The 18,543-nt window shown below is 45.5% G+C and overlaps 1 protein-coding gene across 1 annotated transcript in view; it reads left to right on the top strand.

Annotated features, from left to right (window-relative positions):
- LOC142571014 (cytochrome P450 3A29-like) overlaps nucleotides 1-5,179 on the top strand; it is a 64,101-nt gene extending 58,922 nt beyond the window's left edge. The window contains exons 11-13 of the mRNA XM_075679314.1: nucleotides 571-711; nucleotides 3,024-3,189; nucleotides 5,037-5,179. Of these exons, the coding sequence (XP_075535429.1) occupies nucleotides 571-711; nucleotides 3,024-3,189; nucleotides 5,037-5,114 (385 nt within the window). The 3' untranslated portion in view covers nucleotides 5,115-5,179. The remainder of the gene's footprint in view (nucleotides 1-570; nucleotides 712-3,023; nucleotides 3,190-5,036) is intronic.
- The last annotated feature ends 13,364 nt before the right edge of the window (nucleotides 5,180-18,543 follow it).

Below are 18,543 nucleotides of genomic sequence, written 5' to 3' on the forward strand. Positions count from 1 at the left end.
CAGAAATAACATGTGGACAAACGAGGAAATGCAATAAACCCCACTCTCATGTAATAGCAAGCATTAAGCTCATCAAGGCATGTTGTATGAATAGGAACATTTCAAACATTGTTACATGCGGAAGAAAGTAAAGGTTCTGATTAGCCTTTGGAAGGTACATCTTTTAATTATCGGTGATTGCAAGACGTTGCCAATGCCTTCTGCATGTTTGCAAATAAGCAGAAGTGGAAACTCAGTCGTCACTGCGAGATACTGCGCAAACTTTACAGCGTAGCTTAGATTTAAATACACACAATTGCATCCTGTATGTTGGTTCTTTTTCTTGCACCAATTGCCTCTCGTCAGCAAAGCCGCAAATGCGTCCATACCATAAATTCTACGGTACACGAAAGAAACTAAGTTTATCGATAAATATAGCGTTTTGATTCGCAAATTTGCCCTTTAGCGAAATAGCTGCCTTAGAACGAACACTCAAACTAATTTATACGTCATTGGTACTGTGTGAATCAAACTTTCTTTTTCTATGTATTTGCGTTTTGTTGCCTTTGTAATTCATTTTCTTGCACCCAGGTTTGTTGCAAGACGTGCGGTTTCTGACTACACGTACAAAGACCTTTTAATACCAAAAGGTGTGAGCATAGTAGCTGCTGCGAGCTGCCTCAACGTAGACCCAAATATTTGGAGTAATCCAACTGTGTTTGACCCCGAGAGGTAAAGAAATATGTGAGTGCTGGCACAGCACTAAAGGTGCCAATTAGAAAAGGCTTAAAATTCTTGAAAGTAGCATCTTGTTTCATGTTGTAATTAAAAAAAAATATCAGACGCCATGCATGTTGCGTCTTTTGAGTCAGTAATGACGCACCCATTTTATGGAATGTATTGATGCCATAAATTTGCACGGATCTGTGTCTTCATACGTCCTCATGTTTACGCGCGTTTTTATTTTTAAGTCATTTTTTTCCCTCCTTGTTGTCCGTCATATGATATTATTGTGATAATACATGCATGATGTAGCATACCAAACCTATATGGAGGCTTAACCTCGCCTGTTAACATAAACATTTTATCTATTGACGTCCCCTTGTATGTTGAACTTAAAAAATCCCTGCTAAAAGAACTAAAATGCTCTACAGTAAACTTTGAGAAACAGAGCCCACAATCTTTATTGCATTTTTCTTTATATTTCTTGTATAAGTTGGGCATACATATCATCACGGCAAATATTTCTCTCTTTTTCATTTCGTAACGACTCAATTTCCCGTTCCTGCTCCCTAGTCTTGTGATATTGACACGTGTACTTGTTTGTCTTTATCGGGCGACATGTTTCACCGCCTAACGAATGTTATCGCACAGCGCAGGACGCGCCTGCATGTATCGGAAGTTTCTGGAATGTTATCGATGCTTCCATCTGCTGTCTGCGACCGAACCTTGTGTTTGTGCAATCTGATCGCATGTGCGCGCGATGCGAATAATGTAGAACTTTGTGGAAGGCACGCGGGTCCCAGCGATTACTCTGGAACATTCGACGACTGATGTATAAAAGCCGATGCGCTTGACCCGCTGATCCGATTTTCGACGATCGCCGAGTGTGTTCGCCGCTGTCGCCGTTCTTTGAGTGTAGCCTGTTTTTGAGGGTGGAAGTTTGCCCAATAAAACGCTAGTTTCGTCTTTCTCAGTTTGGCGGCTTTCATCACTGTTGCTTCACTATTGCTGCCACGTAACAATATTACGATAAAGGCTGTTTTGCAACGACAGAAATTCCTGTCGTAAACCTGTCTTCATCTTTTTATGACGAAGCTAGTTCTTTTGTGAGAATTTTTTTTGTTCTTTTCGGAGACTCCCCAAGAACCTTTTTCATATGGCGCCTTCTGCGTGATAGGATGCAAGATTTTCAAATACCTCTGGTCTTACTCGTGTGATAGCGGACGTTCTTGTTAATCAACGACGCCGCTTTGCAGGCAACCTCATCGAAGGTCTCCGCTGACAAAAGAATCGAGCGGTGCTGTAATGTTCGAAATCTTGAATGCTAATGAAATCCGTCCTAAATCGATTCCTTGATTTCGTATCTGAAAGTTTCCAAAAGTAAAACACAATTATCATAGCAGGCGTGTTGCTTCATTAAAACGCCTTCGGGGCCAAAGGCCCACTCGAGTTGGCTAACCGCTGCCTCAGACATTCAGCCAAGAAGACGCAGCTCGATCGTGAAGCTTACTCTATCTCACTTCTGCACTTCAAATTTCTATGCACACAATGGTTTAGTTTGAAACAATTATACTTGGCGTTTCACTGGTTCGTGACATCTTTTCTGAAGCCTCCAATGTGCCACATGTGTGATCACTAGCTGTCTCCCCGCAAAAATGAAAAGGTGCGTAATGACGCGAAGGCTGCACCGAAATCTCCACGTCAGCAGGCGTCATTCACCAAGAGCACAATAGATGGCGGCACCGTAACGACTGCCCCTCCTCCTTCGAAAAAAAGAAAGCAAGAAAAGCTTCATCAAAGCAAGTGCCATGTGCGAAGCAGTGATTTATACGCGAAAAAGCTTACGTGAACAGCATGCACTGTCCGTAAAAGACATCTCAACTGGAAGTCGCACTCTATTCATCCTTTTAGTCGTAGTTGTAACTAGTCGAAAATAACCTTTTCTTTCATCCGTCTTTTATTTTCAATCAATTAATTGAGAGATATTCTAGATTCACACGTCGGCGGACCCTCACACGTTTTCGGCTTCAGTCCTCCGAGGGAGAAATCGCGGACATTTCCGAAAATATTGCGTAAATAAAATCGTTCGTTTAATTTATTATTCCAATGAAGTTCTCTTTGTTCTCTTTGTTAGAGTGTCATAAGGGAGTGTTCAATCATATCGGGGTAGTAAGGGTCTTAAATAGTTTTCAGATTACACCGCGATGTTAGTCGGTGTCGCATTCGTTGTTTTATGTAAACATTCGCTTTGAACGTTGTTAGATAGAAACATTGGGTTCTTCGTGAATATTTCTGCTTTATATTCTTTTATTTTATAACAGATTTAGTGACGAGATCAAGGCTGGCATCAACCCCGTTTCTTACCTGGCTTTCGGAAGCGGTCCACGTAACTGTGTAGGCCAAGCGTTCGCCATGCTGAACGTCAAAACAGTTATCGCCACGTTACTTTCAAGATACCGAGTACGTATGGACGAAGAGCGTCACAAGGTAAGCAGCATGTATTCTGATGTATACTTACCATTGGATTCGCTATTGCTGCCTCGTTTTGTTATGCTTAGCTTTACATTAAAGGTGACGAGCATTTCAATCAGGTTCGCAGTTTCGTCAAAAGTCAGAACCAGTGAAAAAGATGCATAGTGTTAGGTTATACGGAACTGTGAGATGCGCACGAGGAAGCAAGGGAAAATAAAGAAACGGCATAGCGGCGGTGCAGAGACTAATGTTGAATTCCAATGGCGGAGTTGGAGCAAGTTTTTCTGCTCGTTTCGGAGCAAGTTTGTTCCAATGACAGAGTGAGGGCGGGAGTAAGGTGTTCCGATGAGAGAGTCGGAGGGGATTCAGAGCGGGAGTCACTCTGTCGAGGAGAAAAAGATGCTCCCTCAAAATCGGCGGAGTGGACCGGAACTCTGCATGACGTATTTCCTTTAACACGTTTGTCTGCTGGGAGGCGCCACCGATCACGACTCGCGAGGAAGCAAAAGCTGCTGCACGCTTGACGAGATATCCATTCCGCACTTTTAAAAAAACAACAGGTGAACGGCGCTGAAGAGACAAGTGACCGAGGCGGCGGTGCTGGGAGCAACCAGCGGAAGGATATGACAACACGCAAGGTATCCAACTTCAGCTGCCGCCTTGCTTCGGCGGCGCAGGTTGTGTTCTACTCGCGGATCTGGAGGCGTTGCTCTGCGCCAGAGTCGAGTGCTCGCTCGCGGAGTCCGTTGGCTGCTCCGACTCCGCCATTGGAATTCAACATAACTTCGATCAGACATGCAAGAAGAATGCGCGATGGATACCAAAGAGACTCTATATACTGTAGTTTGAGCTGACCAAGTTACGTGTACCAAAACAGGGTAAGCAGGATATCCTTCAAGCAAATAATATCGGCATGGCAGTAGAGAGTAAAACGGCTAGTTGGTTGACGTTCGTTATAACGGCATCGTAAATGGGTCGGCGACATAAACAACCTCAAATTTCCGCATCTTATAAAAACTTGCTTGGTTGTGAAATGAGCCTTCTTGAAATGTTTGGTAAATATGAAGGTGCGTACGAAGACGAACCTTGTTCTACATATTTTAAGACTGCAGTAAACTTGTCAGTTGTTAGTTCAGCGCTTGTCCTGTGTTTGTATTATTTGTGTCACCGTCGCATTAGCGCTGCGGCTATAATGAATCTCTAGATTCAATGACGCCGAGCTGCACGATTTAAGGCCTTGCAAAGCTGGATGGCGAAATAGTCAGTTTTAGTGGTGTAGTTTGAAGGGTGCCGATGAGAGGAGACTTAGTAAACCTGGGATATGCCTTCAAGAGTCCTCTGAGCGCTTGCCACGCTTTATTTCACGTTTATTAGGTGCGCTCTTTTGCTACGGTCCAACAGCGCCTTTTTGTTAAGCACTCTTAGCTTGAACTGAAATCTTTACGATGTGGCTGCAGAATATCTTGTTTGCATTGACGATATTTACGGTCGTCGTCACATTATTCGCAAGTGCTGTTTGCTCTGGCGACTCTACGTAACTCGTGAGAAGGCACCTATACAAAAAAAACTCCCGAGATCCAATAAATGTACGATTTATATAAAGCCAGTTCATGTATTGATATAAACGCGCCCGGTTTTAATGAGTATGAATTTGTGCTGCAGTTATTGTTATCTAATTGGCATGCTTTTACACTTATACAAAACACCACTTGGTGGAATTGTGACTTCTGCACAACCGGCAATAAACTGTATTTAGTCATGCTTTCTCTCTATATATAAAATAATCACCATGCTGAAACAATAGGGCGCACATATCAGCTGCTGTTGATGATGTTAAGCGCTTACTTTTCTGTTTTCTCCAGGAAGGTCTGGAGTTCAGAAGCAATTTCATCACCTCAAGCCTGCCGCGCTCCGTGTGGTTCAAGTTTGAGAGCGTTTAACCGTTGGTTTCTCTTACCCAAAGACCCCACCGCAAGCACTGCACTTTATAAGCTAATAAACCAGATACCGTCGTGTTGCATAAGCATTGCTTAACGATTTGTTGTGTCTTATTACCAGCAGCCTATTAAGGTACTCTACATATGTAGGCCACTACTAGAGATACTTAGATATTCGGAGCACAGTCACTCAGCTTACCTTTTCGTGAACTCTTTCCGTTCAGTTCTACATATTTCCAAATGGTGCTGAGCTTCTCTCCGCAAAACATTTGTGTGGCACAGGCGCCATGTGGTACGTGAGCAGGTCGCAAGCAACACACCAATAAGCCCTCGTATTCTACGTCATGGCACCAGTGCTGTCAAATTTTCGGCCCTCGCTGAGCAATAAGGCCGAAGAATACAGAAAGTCGAGAGGCCATATTTTTTATGGGGAATGTGGAGGGAGGGGGGGGGGGTGTTGCCCTTTCGTCAACCAATATGTTCCCGTAGAATCTTCAGAGAGACGCACCACCTATGCAATGCAGGAAAAGTGACTCCCGATGCTCTTTAATGAACGGCTCTGACGGCAACTCGGGTAAATAAGTATGTACCACTGAGAATGTGCAGCTCTACAACGACGAAAAACTCCCTTGAATTTCTGCGAGGCTGAGCGGAATCGTACCTACGTCACAAGCAATCGTCAAGAACAGCAACCCTACGCATTAGCAGGCTGCACGACAAATGCACCAGGTGTGTGCCATTCTTCAATGAACTTCTCGCCAACTTGAGTCACTGAGAAGGTGTAACTACGCGTGCGGCAAGCGAAGTAACAATTCTCAACGTTCGCAAGCACCGGCTGGCCAAGCTTCTCGTATCGGAGGCCAAGCGCAGTGCCAATACACAGCGCGGCGCGTCCATAAGGAAGCCAGAGGAGCCCGGTTGCCGAGTGCCGCGTTTCTCAGCGTTCGCACGCACCAGCGAGCCACGTATTTCGGAAGCCAGGGGCAGGGTTCGCGGAGGCTGCGCTAGATTGGGCGGAGTATTCTCAAGCAAGCGAGGAAGACGGGTCTCGCAGCAGGTACATGCTTAATGCATCACTCGTTTAGACAGTGGCAATACGTTGTGTATCTGATTTGTTTCAATCATAAGGTATTACCGTGAACAGTTATCGTGAGATGGGTTTTGCCCCAATTTCTTCAGCTGTGGCCAGCCAGCCGAAACCGTGGGGCGATAACGTAAACCTATTCTAAACCGTTTCTGTAACATTTCTGCAATCATGATTGGTCAAAACATTTTTCGTGCCACCCCAACTTCGTTTATGTGTGACGCAGCATTTCGAAAAGCGCGAGAATAACCACATCTGATATGATGTATACACATTAGTAAGCATGATTCGATCAAACAGAAGCAAAATACTTGCTGCTAATTCGACACCTTTTTTTGCCATTAGCCCCGTTATTGGTAAAACGTTTTCAGGCGGCGCCCATTTAGCCTGTCTGTCGAAAGACATCGGAACGCTGAAAAAATTCACCACGTCAAAGTGATGTGTATACATTCATCATTACCACCATCATCATCCTATGTTATGTCCACTGCAGGAGACGAAAGCCTCTCCCTGCGATCTCCAATTACCACTGTCCGGTACCAACCGATTCCAGGTAGCGCTTGCGAATTTCTTAATTTTCTCACCCCTCCTAGTCTTCTGCCGTTATCGACTGCGCTTCCCGTTACTCGGCACCTATTCTGTAAGCCTAATGGCCCACCGGTTATCTAACCTACGCATTACATGACCGGCCCAGCTCCATTCCTTTCTCTTAATATCAATTAGAATATTGCCTATCCCTGTTTGCTCTCTGATCCGCAGCGCTCTCTTCCTGTCTCTTAACGTTATGCCCAACATTTTTCGTTCCATTGCTCTCTGCGTGGTCCTTGACTTGTTTTAGTCTCCAAGTTTCTGCCACATACGTCAGCACCGGTAGAATTCACTGATTGTACACCTTTCTTTTTAATGATAATGATGAGCTTCCAATCAGCATATGAAAATGTCTGGCGAATGCGCTCCAATTCATTTTTATTCTGTGAATCTCCTTCTCATGATCAGGGTCCCCTGTCAGTAATTGACTTAGGTAAACGTACTGCTTCACAGACTAGAGGCTGACGGGCAATCTTGAACTCTTGTTCTCTTGCCGACAATTGATCATTATCTTTGTCTTCTACATAATATTCTTCAACCCCACTTTTATACTCTCTGTTAAGGCCCTCGATGATTTGTTGTTACTCGTCCCTAGTGTTGCTGAATAGAACAATGTCATCTGCAAATCTAAGGTTGCTGAGATATTCGCCACTGATCCTTATTCAAAATCGTTTCCAGTTTAATAGCTTGAATACCTCTCCCAAGCACGAAGTCAATAGCATTGGAGAGATTGTGCCTTCTTGCTTGACCCCTTTCATGATAGGTATCTTCCTGCTTTCCTTGTGCAGAATTAAGGTAGCGGCGGAATCTCTGTAGACACTTTCCAAGATATTTAATTGAGCGTCCTGTACTCCTTGCTCACGTAATGGCTCTATGATTGCTGGTATCTCGACTGAATCAAATGCCTTTTCGTAATCTATGAAAGCCATATAGAGAGCCATATGATTATACTTTGCGGATTTCTCGATTACCTGATTGATAACATGGATGTGATCCACTGTAGAGTTTTCCTTCCTGAAACCAGCCTGTCCACTTGGTTGACTAAAGTCATTGTTGCTCTTTTTCTATTGGAGATTATCTTGGTAAATATCTTATACAATATTGGAAGTAAGCTGATGAGCCTATAATTTTTCAATTATTTAACGTCTCCCTTTTTGTGCACTAAAAATGTACACATAATGTACACATTAAAGATGCAGTAAATGCCGAACAGTACTGAATAATTTACTATCGCGTTCTGAAAGGACTAGACGAAGTCTGCCTGCCAATCGCTCCAACACTGGCTACTCAGAGCTGCCGGGAAGCTCGAATTTTTTAGGTATATTTAACATTATTGCGTGGCAGTACCCTCCTGTCGGGCCCTTTATGCACACTTAAGAGATCACTCTGCCAACACTTTTTCGCTGTGGATCCGTTTTAACAACATTTTTGACCGTCCATTGCATGTCGGGCGCAATTTTCTACCAGCCACCGCAAGCTAAGCAAGGGGAAGCAGGCGAATCAGAGACGCCGGCGCTACTCTTCTCAACAGGTTATCTACTTTCACTGCCCTAGCTCCACCTCGCCAAAATCCTCTCCGCTGCTGCGTACTCCGCTTCTCTTGTAATCCAATTAATTTTAAGAAGCACTTCTTGAAATAGGCAATGCGACTCGTTTTGAAAGCAAACAAAACGGGACCTCATATAAACGAGGAGGGTGTTTGGCGTGTTGGTGCAAAACAACGCTGCGGGTATCCGCCCGGCGGTTACGTGAATTTGGCGTCTGAAGATTGGAATAAAGACAGATTGAAATAGCTTTACGTTATGAGCCCCTATGTGTCCCTCGCGATTAGTGCATCTTCCTGTCGTTCTCATGCGTTAAGCTACTAGCATCAGTTGTACAAGGATTAATGAAAAAGCATATATCACGTAGTCACCCGAGGAAGTCTAGGTTTCCTTGCTGGTTTTCTTGCCATTTGAAACACCATTTGAAGGACAGCTGCATAACAAAGTGTACCTAAAATGTGAAAGTGAATATTGGCGCCAAAGATATTCATAATTTAGACAAATTTTGAAAAAGAACTTATTGTACGTGATGAAGCTGACTACCATAAACTTCTTCACGAGAACTTTAAGAAAGAACCGAACTCTACTTGAGCTGTTGTGCGGAAGCAAATATAAGGTCGGCGCTTGCGTCCTGAGGATGCGGGACAATATTTTTTTTCAAATCGCAATATGTATGCCAAGCTTTCGCTGACCACTTTAGTTCTTGCTAAGTGCGCGCTGACAGCAAAACCACTGTTATCACCTTTGATGACAGTACTGACTGCTTAGTGTACGTAGGTGTCGATGAACATGAGGTTTTATCGGCGATACAAAAGCTTGAGCCGAAACTTCCAACATGCGTCGATGAAATTCCCAGTTTCACAATGAAGGAATGCGCTGTCATCTTTAGTCCTGCTTTGACGTATTTGTTCAACTCATCCTTAAACACTGGTGTTCCTCGTTGCCGTTGGAAGCTGTCAGTAGTTGTTCGTGTATTTAAATCCGAAAATGCTTGCGATGTGAGCAAGTTTCGATCAGTCTCACTTATTTGTTGCTTTGCAAAAGTTCTTGAACTGGTAATATGCGATGACATGAGTTCATATGTCAGACAAAAAGCTCGTCCTTGCAATGCGGCTTTTTATAAGGACGATTTGTGGAATCAAATTTATGCGCCTTTCTTGGATACAGTGGGCATCACGTGCTTAATGGCAGTCAGGTAGACACAATCTACATTGAGATGACTAAGGCTTCCGACACGGTTTCACACGAGGTACATCTAATGAAGATTTAAAAATACGGACTTTGCCCCATGTACTACAAATGGCTCAAAATCTACCTTGGCAGCCACCGAACTCTCGTCAGATTTTCTGGTTGCGTGTCCGACGAATTTATGTCATCATCGGGAGTGCCTGAAGGTTCCAAGCTTGAGCCGTTGTTGTTTCTAGTTTTTATCATTTATTTGCCGCTGCATGTTATGAATTCGAGGGTTTTGTTCTTTGCAGATCACTTAAATTTATTCTGTAAGATTGAAAATCTATTGAAATTGAAATATATCTGAAATTGAAAGGCTTAAATCGAACATTACGAAAACTTCTGTTTCATCTCTTACTAGAAAACACGACACAGTTACACCTAATTATACTCTTCCTGGCAGAAAAATATGTCGTGCGGCCCATGTATGAGCCCTTGATGTTATTGCTGACTCAAAGCTCGATTTCCGCTTGCATGTATATTAAATTGTATTTCGCGCATGTAGCCCATATTGGTTTTATTTCTGGGTTAAACAGAACAGTTCACTGGCACGACTGTCAGCGCATTCTTTACTTTGATCTTGTAGGACAACGCCTCAAGTTCGCGTCAAAAGCTTGGAAGGACGTCTCCGTTAGCTATTGAAATCGAATCGAAAATGTTTACTGTAAGTCCGTACAGATACCGTGTGAGAGATATATTGGCTGCTGTCGTTCTTTTAACTTTGATTCTATCCTAGTAGACCTCAGTATTTCTACTCTTCAGGACAGGCGACATCTGCATGACATGCAGTTCCTCCGTAAAATTGTGCGTGCTTCCCTTGATTGTGACCAGGTATTGGCGTCACTGCGATTTCCTGTGCATCATACAAAAGCCGCCAAATGATACATTTTCTCCTCAGATGCATGCCATTCGTTCTATGACTCGTTTTCAGATCACCTATAATTCATGCTTTCGTAGCACGGACAAATTTCCCTAAACTGCTGTTTTTCATCGTTCTTTTTAGATTATTGTTCTGTTATCTATATTGCCTTTGTGATTATTTTCTGTAATGTGTCTGGTACATGTCATGGTGTTTGTATCTGACCTAGTGTGCGCTCGTTTAAGCCAATGGCTGTAGAAGCACACTCAATATAAGCAATCTATCTATCAATCTACTTACCTGGCCTGCTTGCCATGTTCGAGCTGCTCGTTTAGACTCAGCTACGTCGACGACAGCACGTTCTACGATTCCAAGGACGCATAGCAGCCGTTAAACTCACCAGTCCTCTCCGAAACCTCGACGTAGCGTCGCAGCTACGCCAGTACAGCTCGAGGAAGCGTATTCGACATACTTAGAGGTGAGCAGCGCGTCGAAGCGACGATGGCGCGACGTGGTGCCCGGTGGTCGGGCGGCCAAGTTGATCTTTACCTCGGTCCTGGCCATCCTCTGCGGCGCCCTGGCATCAAGACACGTACTGGAGAAGCTGTCCGCGCTCCCAGAAGTCGAAACCTTCGGTACCCTAGACTCGATCAATGAAACGAAGGGGTGCCCGTTGAAGAGAACGAACTGAGAACCAGGCCTTCGAGATCTCTGGTTCTGAATAATAACGCGTCGAGACAAAGAAACACGGTGAGGACAAAAGGAGGTGTTTCTGGTATCAGCGGAGCCTCCGAGAAGTGCTACAAAGGTCCGGCCTTCCGCCGCTAAAACCCCGTCACGCAACCAAAAAATGTGATGATCAAGACATTGGTTTTGCACAACCCTGCTGACATCCGTTCCGGTTTCCGTGGGACATCGCGGATGCCAAGGCAGCAGCTGAGTAACACCACCCCAGTACCATCTCCACCGCCAGGCGAGCCTGCAGCTCATATTAAGCCTGCTGCGCATCCGACTCACATCAACGATAAGTGCCCGCATGAGCTAAACGTTACACCACTTTCAGGACAGACAGCCCCGAATGCATCGTTGAACCGGATAAGACAGGCAACGACACGACGCGCTCCTTACGTCATCTACTTCAACAAGACTGGCAAATCGACTTCGTTGTCATTGACCCTCCCTCACGCAAACACACGGCGAAAAAGGGAGAAGGCTGATTCTTCGGGACATTCGCGCAAAATTACGTATGAAGAGGCTGTTGCAGAATCTGCTACCCGCTTCCGAGTCTCAACAGCGTAGCAATATAAGTTCTAGTGAGAACATAGTAACTTGAAGATAGCGGTAATTACCACTTATGTCGTCTACATCAACAAGACTGATAAACCAACATCGTTGTTACCGTCTTTCCCAGAGGTGACCGCGCGAGCAAAGAGAAGGCCGATTCTACAGAACGTCACCGTAACCTCGTCAATGCAGAGGCTGCCGCACGATTTACTACTCACTCGCAAGTCTCATCTACGCGCAGCGTAAGTTCTATTGTGAACATAGTAACTCAAAACCGCGGTGAATACCGCTATTAAATATCTATAATCTCGCAACAACTTTTTATTAACTAGCTTTAGAGAAAGTAAGCGACGGAAGCATCAGCCTAAGCTATGGCCATTGCTTTTGGCGATTATAAAGCTACAATTATGCCTGAAAAGCAAGAAAAAAGAATTCTGCGCAAATTTGAAAGGATTGAAAATTCCAATACTTCGCTAAGCAGAATGATTACGTGGAAATTTACACCTTGAGATTTTCCGGCAGTACTCTTTCTTCAAAAGAGTATCAACTACTTACGTTTAATATGTTTGTGGTTTCAGCACGTGACAGCTACGGTCATATTTCGGGTGTCTGTCTACTTTCTCTGTGGACGACAGCTTTCGTTATATGACGATTACGGGAAGTGGCCATCGCATCAACAGTCCTACAAACCGAGGGAGGAAATTCGCACGTGTTCCTCAAAGACGAACTTAAAGGGACAATATGACGAAAGATTTTCGAGATTAATTATGCATCAAATGTTAAATCTTACGTACCCTACAGAAAGCTGGCAAAATTTGAGCGTATTTGGTGTGATACAGAAATTGTATTTGAATTGCTCTATGTACAAATTGGTCCATACAGTCGTCTGTCAACACTAACTGGTGGTAAAATGAAATTGCACCCACAGTGTTTCACATTGTTGTAGCCAGGAGGGAAGAGTGAGAGGGCCAGACAAGGAGTCACATAACCAAGCATTAAATAGTCTTTCAGCCATGTTTTATCTAAAGGAGAAGAAGCACGCACTGCGAGATCGCCGTTCACACCTCGTCACGGGAAACTATCGCACCCTACTTTCAATAGATGGACGCATCTACATCTCCCTGATAGAGCAAGCGAAGTTCGCTGCAGCAGGTGGCTCCACGCACTTCCCAGTTCTGGTATGTTTGTGGCAAGCACCCTGGCAACCTGAAAGAGCATCTGCAGCACCTTTACAGATGCTGGCACTTTCTGCGTTGGTGTTATCAAGGGGATACTGAACTAGATGGGTCCTGTTCCTGCGTACAGACGAGTGTCGGTATTAACCCAGTAACACCGAGGCCCATCGGCTGGGGTTTCTACTGTCACTTGGGGTTTGAGGTCTGTCAACCAGACACCATCTCCGTAGAAAAGCTCCCGCTGGTCGTGGACTCCATGACGTCTGTTGAAGTCTTTCCTTTGACATTTCCAGTATTGTTCCTCGAAGATCCGAAGGCTTTCGTGATCTGGCAGTTGGGGTGTCAGCTTGGTGGTACTAAGAGGAAGCTTGATCCTTAGCCGACGACCCATGAGTTGTTCCGCAGGGCTATACCCATTCTTCAAGGAAGTCGACCTTTAAACTGAAAGCGTTATTTAAGGGTCTTTAGTCTTTGCCATGGAAGACTTGATGATTTTTACCGCAGCCTCAGCAAGCCCATTACTCTCAGCATAGTGGAGGTTAGATGTAATATTCTTGAAACAGTAGTCTTGAGCCGAGAGTGAAAGCTCAGTTGATGAAAACTGCTGGACATTGTAGGAAACTACTTCCCCAGGAATTCCATGGCGTACAAAAAATGACTTCCAGTGGCTGACTACAGCTGCTGACGTGATTTTCTCCAACCGCACCAGTTCAGGGTATCTTGAATAATCTGTAGCTATCAACCAACACTGACTTTTACAGTGAAACAAGTTCATTTCAATCCGTTTCTAGGGTCTTTCTGAAAATTCGGAGCTTATCAATAGCATTTCCCTGTTAACACTTGTTTCGACGCATTGCTGACATTGCTTCACCAGGGTCGTCACCAGGGATGTCAGATATTATAGTGGGCCACCAGACAATATCTGGCTCGAGCAACTGTCGCTGTTATGTCGAAGTGTCCTTCATGTAAGAGTCGCAGGACCTCCCTTAGACGAGAAGCAGGCACGAAAACTCCAGCAGCATAGAGGACTAATTTGTTCTCCAGAGCGAGCTGGTGTCGATGCTCATAGAAGGGCTTTAGGTCCACTGGCAAATCTAGCCTGGAGGGCCATTCTTTCTTGCTCAACCGGCGAAGTTGTGCACAATCAGGGTTTGTTTGTTGAGAGACCTTTACCCATTGAAGTCAGTGTTCCTTTATGGGAATATAGGTTTTCAAGCAGCATACCAAAGCTCCCAGGTTTTTTTATTAACTCTGTGTCTTCTGTTTTTCGTAGAGGCGCTCTGGAAACAAGTGTCTGCGGCTAGAAGGTCTTTGCCTGGAACGTATGCAATCTCATACTGGGATCGCATTAGAGTCATCTTTAGCCCCTGCAATCTGGGCATCAGGTCATCAAGGCTCTTAGAAGTGAAGATAGTAATCAACAGCTTGTGAGCCGTCTCCAGCTTGAACAGCTTGCCGACGAGGTAATCGCCGAAGTTGTCACATACCCAGACTAAAGCAAGAGCCCCTTTCGCAATTTGAACTTAACACTGCTCGTTCTCGGACTATAATCTTGACTCATTAGCGATTAAGAACACTTGCCATTCGTTTGCTTCTGCCTGATTAATGCCCCGAGTAAGAAGGATGAGGCATCTGCAGTGACGACTGTTTCGCTCGTCAAGCCTGCTGTTGTGGAGCATCCCAAGCGAACTCCTGCTTATTTGACAGCAGGAGAGCAAGTGGTTGCAAGACGTCAGAGAGATTGGAAACGAATCTGGCGAGGCACGCTGCCATGCCGAGAATTCTCTGCAGCTCGGTCCTTTTTTTTCCGCTCTCCATGCTCCAAATGGCTTCAACCTCCTTTTCTTCGGGTCGCATTCTGTCTTGGTCTAGCCAGTACACAAGGCACATAGGGCACTAGGATTAAACAAGCGTTTGTTTTCAGTCAATATCACTCCAGCCTTGACGAGTAGCTCAAGTACATTTGTGTGTGCCTCATTGTGCTCATGCTCATTCGAACCCCAGATCACGATGTCGTCCATGTGACAGACAACCCTGTTGATGCCTTGGAAAATGGATGATATCTGTTTCTGGAAGTGTTCAGAAGGAGACGCAATTCCAAACGGTATCCGGGTGAAGTAGAAGCTCGCAAAACGTGATATGAAAGTGGTGAGCTTTTTAGAATTCGTGTAAAGCGGAATTTGAGAAAATCGAGAGTTAGCGTCCACTTTGCAGAACACTTTGGCCCCGTGAAGAAGTCCGACGGTGTGCTACCTGGATGGAACAGGATGACATTCTCTCACAACGTGGTTCAGTTCTGTAAAACCAACGCACATTCTCACGTTTCCGGAGGGCTTTGGGACGACTGACATTGGCGCACGCCACTCAGTCAGCTCAACAGGTGATATGGCGACAATTTTCTGCCTTCTTTGTAGTTCTAATTTTGTCTTTCGTATAAAGGAATCGGGATGCGCCTCGGAGAACTGAGCACGAAATGTTTCGCTCCTGCTTGCAGCTTAATCCGGTTTTCTCTGTGCACCTTGCCGAGTCTCTAGAACGAAGCTGGAAATTCTTCTTTTGAGTTCACTTTCTGAGCAGTCGCATTTACAAATGTCAACATTCGGATTTCTTTGATTGCTGGCTTGCCTAGCAACGGAGTGCGGACCTCATCTAGGACATAGACATCCTGAGTAGTCGTATGGATGAGATCGACTTGCGCCACTCCTGCGGCTGTAAGAAGCTTTCCATCTGGACGTTGTAGGTGGCGAGGAGGAGCTCAGAGAAAAGGTATGTTCTTGACTGTCTGAAATATTTGCTTCAAGAGGAAGGTTTCGTTGGCGCCAGTGTCAATTTTTAAGCCTACTGGCTGACCTTGAACCAAGGCATTCCACGTTACAGCGTCCGACGTCTTGGTTGCCCCGAGGAATCCTGCTGTTGCTTGTTGTGTTCCAATACAATTGAGACTTCTCAATATGGACACGGAGGCGTAATGACCCTTTTTTCGGCAGTTCCGGCAGACTTCGCAGCGTGCTGGACTGAGAGTGCGAGGGTGACGCTCTCGACCGCACCAACCACATGTTTCCTGTAAGCATTTTTACCGGAGGAAGATGATGGCGTGTTTTCACCCTGTGAATAGCTGCCGCTTTTGTCCTGTTTCGAAGGATGCCCCCTGGTTTGGGGACCGGATGCAACTTTGTTAACAGATAGCCCTTCTTTTTGGAGCTCGGCTTGCAGCTGATGGGTGCTCTCGACCTGGCAGACGAAACCAAGAGACTTTCAAGGAGTGAGGTCCGTGTCCAGCTGTAACCAGGTGGATAACTGCTTATCTTTTATCCCAGCTACCAGGCGGTCGCGCACGAATTCTTCTCGAAGAGAGCCGAACTCGCAATTTTTCGAAAGTGTGTGAAGCGCAGTAAGAAAATCTTCGGCCAACTCACCGTTTTTCTGTATCCTGCTGTTGAAACTGGCTCGTTTAAAGATCACGTTGCTTCGCTGGATAAAGTATTCGTCGAATTGCTCTACGACTTGGTCGAATTTCTTTGAGTTCCCTTAATGAGAGCAAACGTGCTCCAGATTTCCTCGACTTGCTCGCCTATGATGTACAGTAGCACGTCTACTTGATGTTCATCGATCAGGCTTCACGCACAAACCTGAAGAGGTTCAGAAACGTTCAAATCTTTCTTTGCACTTCGACCACTCATTCGGTGACGAAAGGTTGAAGGCGCCCGTCAGATGAATTACGAACGACCCCATGGTCTCGAACGTTAGGAGGTCGCGTTGCTTGAGTTCCGGGCTGGGCGCATAGGGATAAGCTCACCGGTGTTTCCTTGCTGAAGTCGTCCTTCCCACGAAGGATGACTAGGAGCCGATATGCGCCGGTAGCACCTGTTCTTTTGACACAATGTTGTAGCCAGGAGGGAAGAGCGAGACGACCCGACGAGGAGTCCTATAACCACACGTTTAGCAGTCTTTCAGACGTGTTCAATATAAAGAAGAAGCGCGCGCTGCCGCATCGCCGTCCACGCGCCGTCAGGGGAACTATCATGCCCCGCTTTCAGTAGATGGCAGCATCTAAAACAGACACAATGACTAGAGGGAACCGTGGCGCTATTGTTGAGAGCATTTAAGCCAGCATGAGATTTATGGGAAGTGCATGAATTTGCCTCAACTTCTGTCTTCCTTCTGGCTTTAAATGGCTTGGCGACTTTGCAAAGTGACCATTGTTCAGCATGTACTGTGTAATAAATAATTAGACATCATTTAAATTGCGAGACTGCGGGACACGCACACAGATTTCAAGCACAGAAGCCCGATATCAAACCATTACGCCACGGAGGCATGCACAAATGGAACCACTGGAATTAGCAGTGGTCATACGTGCCTGCAGTCTTAATACCTTTTGTATTAAAAATAAATATAAATTGCCTCAAAATTTAGGCCAATTTAAGCCCACATAAATTGTAATAAACGAAGCCACCAAAACGTCTCAACTCCCAAGCACCAAGATCCAACACATCCACGCCCTACCCATCATTTCGATAGCTGTTGAAGGATCGCAAGCGAGAGTTCCCTGCAGTATTTGTAGCAAATTCTGCCATTGCACACCTAAGCGCTCCCTTGCACTGATCGAAGCTGATCTTGACGGCCATTTTTTATATATACTGCACGCACAAGAACTGGTGGCAGAAGCCGGAAATGCGTCATGGTAGCTATGCATCACCCATTCCGAATCCCTCTAGCGTAGCGGAGTCAGAAACGGCTAGTCAAACCCCACCCGCGGGCACACCAGCCACCAAGAAACGCAAGGCCAAGACCACGGAATGCGACACACCTGCCCAGGACATAGACGGTAAATTGGACAAGATCCTTAGTACCCTAGGTCAACTCCAATTCGATGTCGAGTCACTAACGAAGGGGCACGACAGATTAGTAGAAGCGGTCGACGGCCTAACAAGCAGGGTAGAAGTATTGGAGGAGGGCTTCGGCGCCAGGATCGAGGGTCTCGAGAGAATCGTCTTTACTCACTCCATGGCACCGGTCAACTCACCCGCCTCACCCATGGTCAGAAGGAACACTGCAACAAGCGATATCATCACACCCAAAATGGCGGTAAAATCCGCAACCAAAGTAGAAAGCAGAAATGGAGAAGGCAAATAAGCGAGAACTAGCCGAAAGGCACCAAGCGCAAAGGAACAATCCAGGCAAGCTTATAATCTGACAATGGAATTGTCGCGGGTTCCGCAACAAGAAATCGGTCCTGCAACAACACATCAGACATACTACAGACAAGCCGGACATCATACTCATTCAAGAGACCAACACCGACACACCCACACTTCCTGGATATGAAACAATTGCCGTTCCACCCACAAAAGCCTGCAGCGGCGTAGCGACATTTATCAGTAACAGGCTCGCGTGGGCCGAAATTGACAGAAGTAATCGGAACAGCAAATGCGAACACCTGTTCATCGAAATCTTTCCCAAAGACAAGAAGGCCAAGAGCATACTAGCACTCAACACATACAGCAGCCCGAACCACAGAACGCAAAGGTTTAGAAGACTGTTTAAGAAGGCCAGGGACAAAGCCGGGGACAACCCGCTGATTATTGCCGGATATTTCAACGTCCCAAACGTAGAATGGGGCTACGGCGTCACCAGCGCCAAAGGCAGAAATCTTGCCACCGATGCA

Source organism: Dermacentor variabilis, chromosome 2, assembly GCF_050947875.1.
Source record: "Dermacentor variabilis isolate Ectoservices chromosome 2, ASM5094787v1, whole genome shotgun sequence".
Taxonomy (NCBI): Eukaryota; Metazoa; Arthropoda; class Arachnida; order Ixodida; family Ixodidae; genus Dermacentor; species Dermacentor variabilis.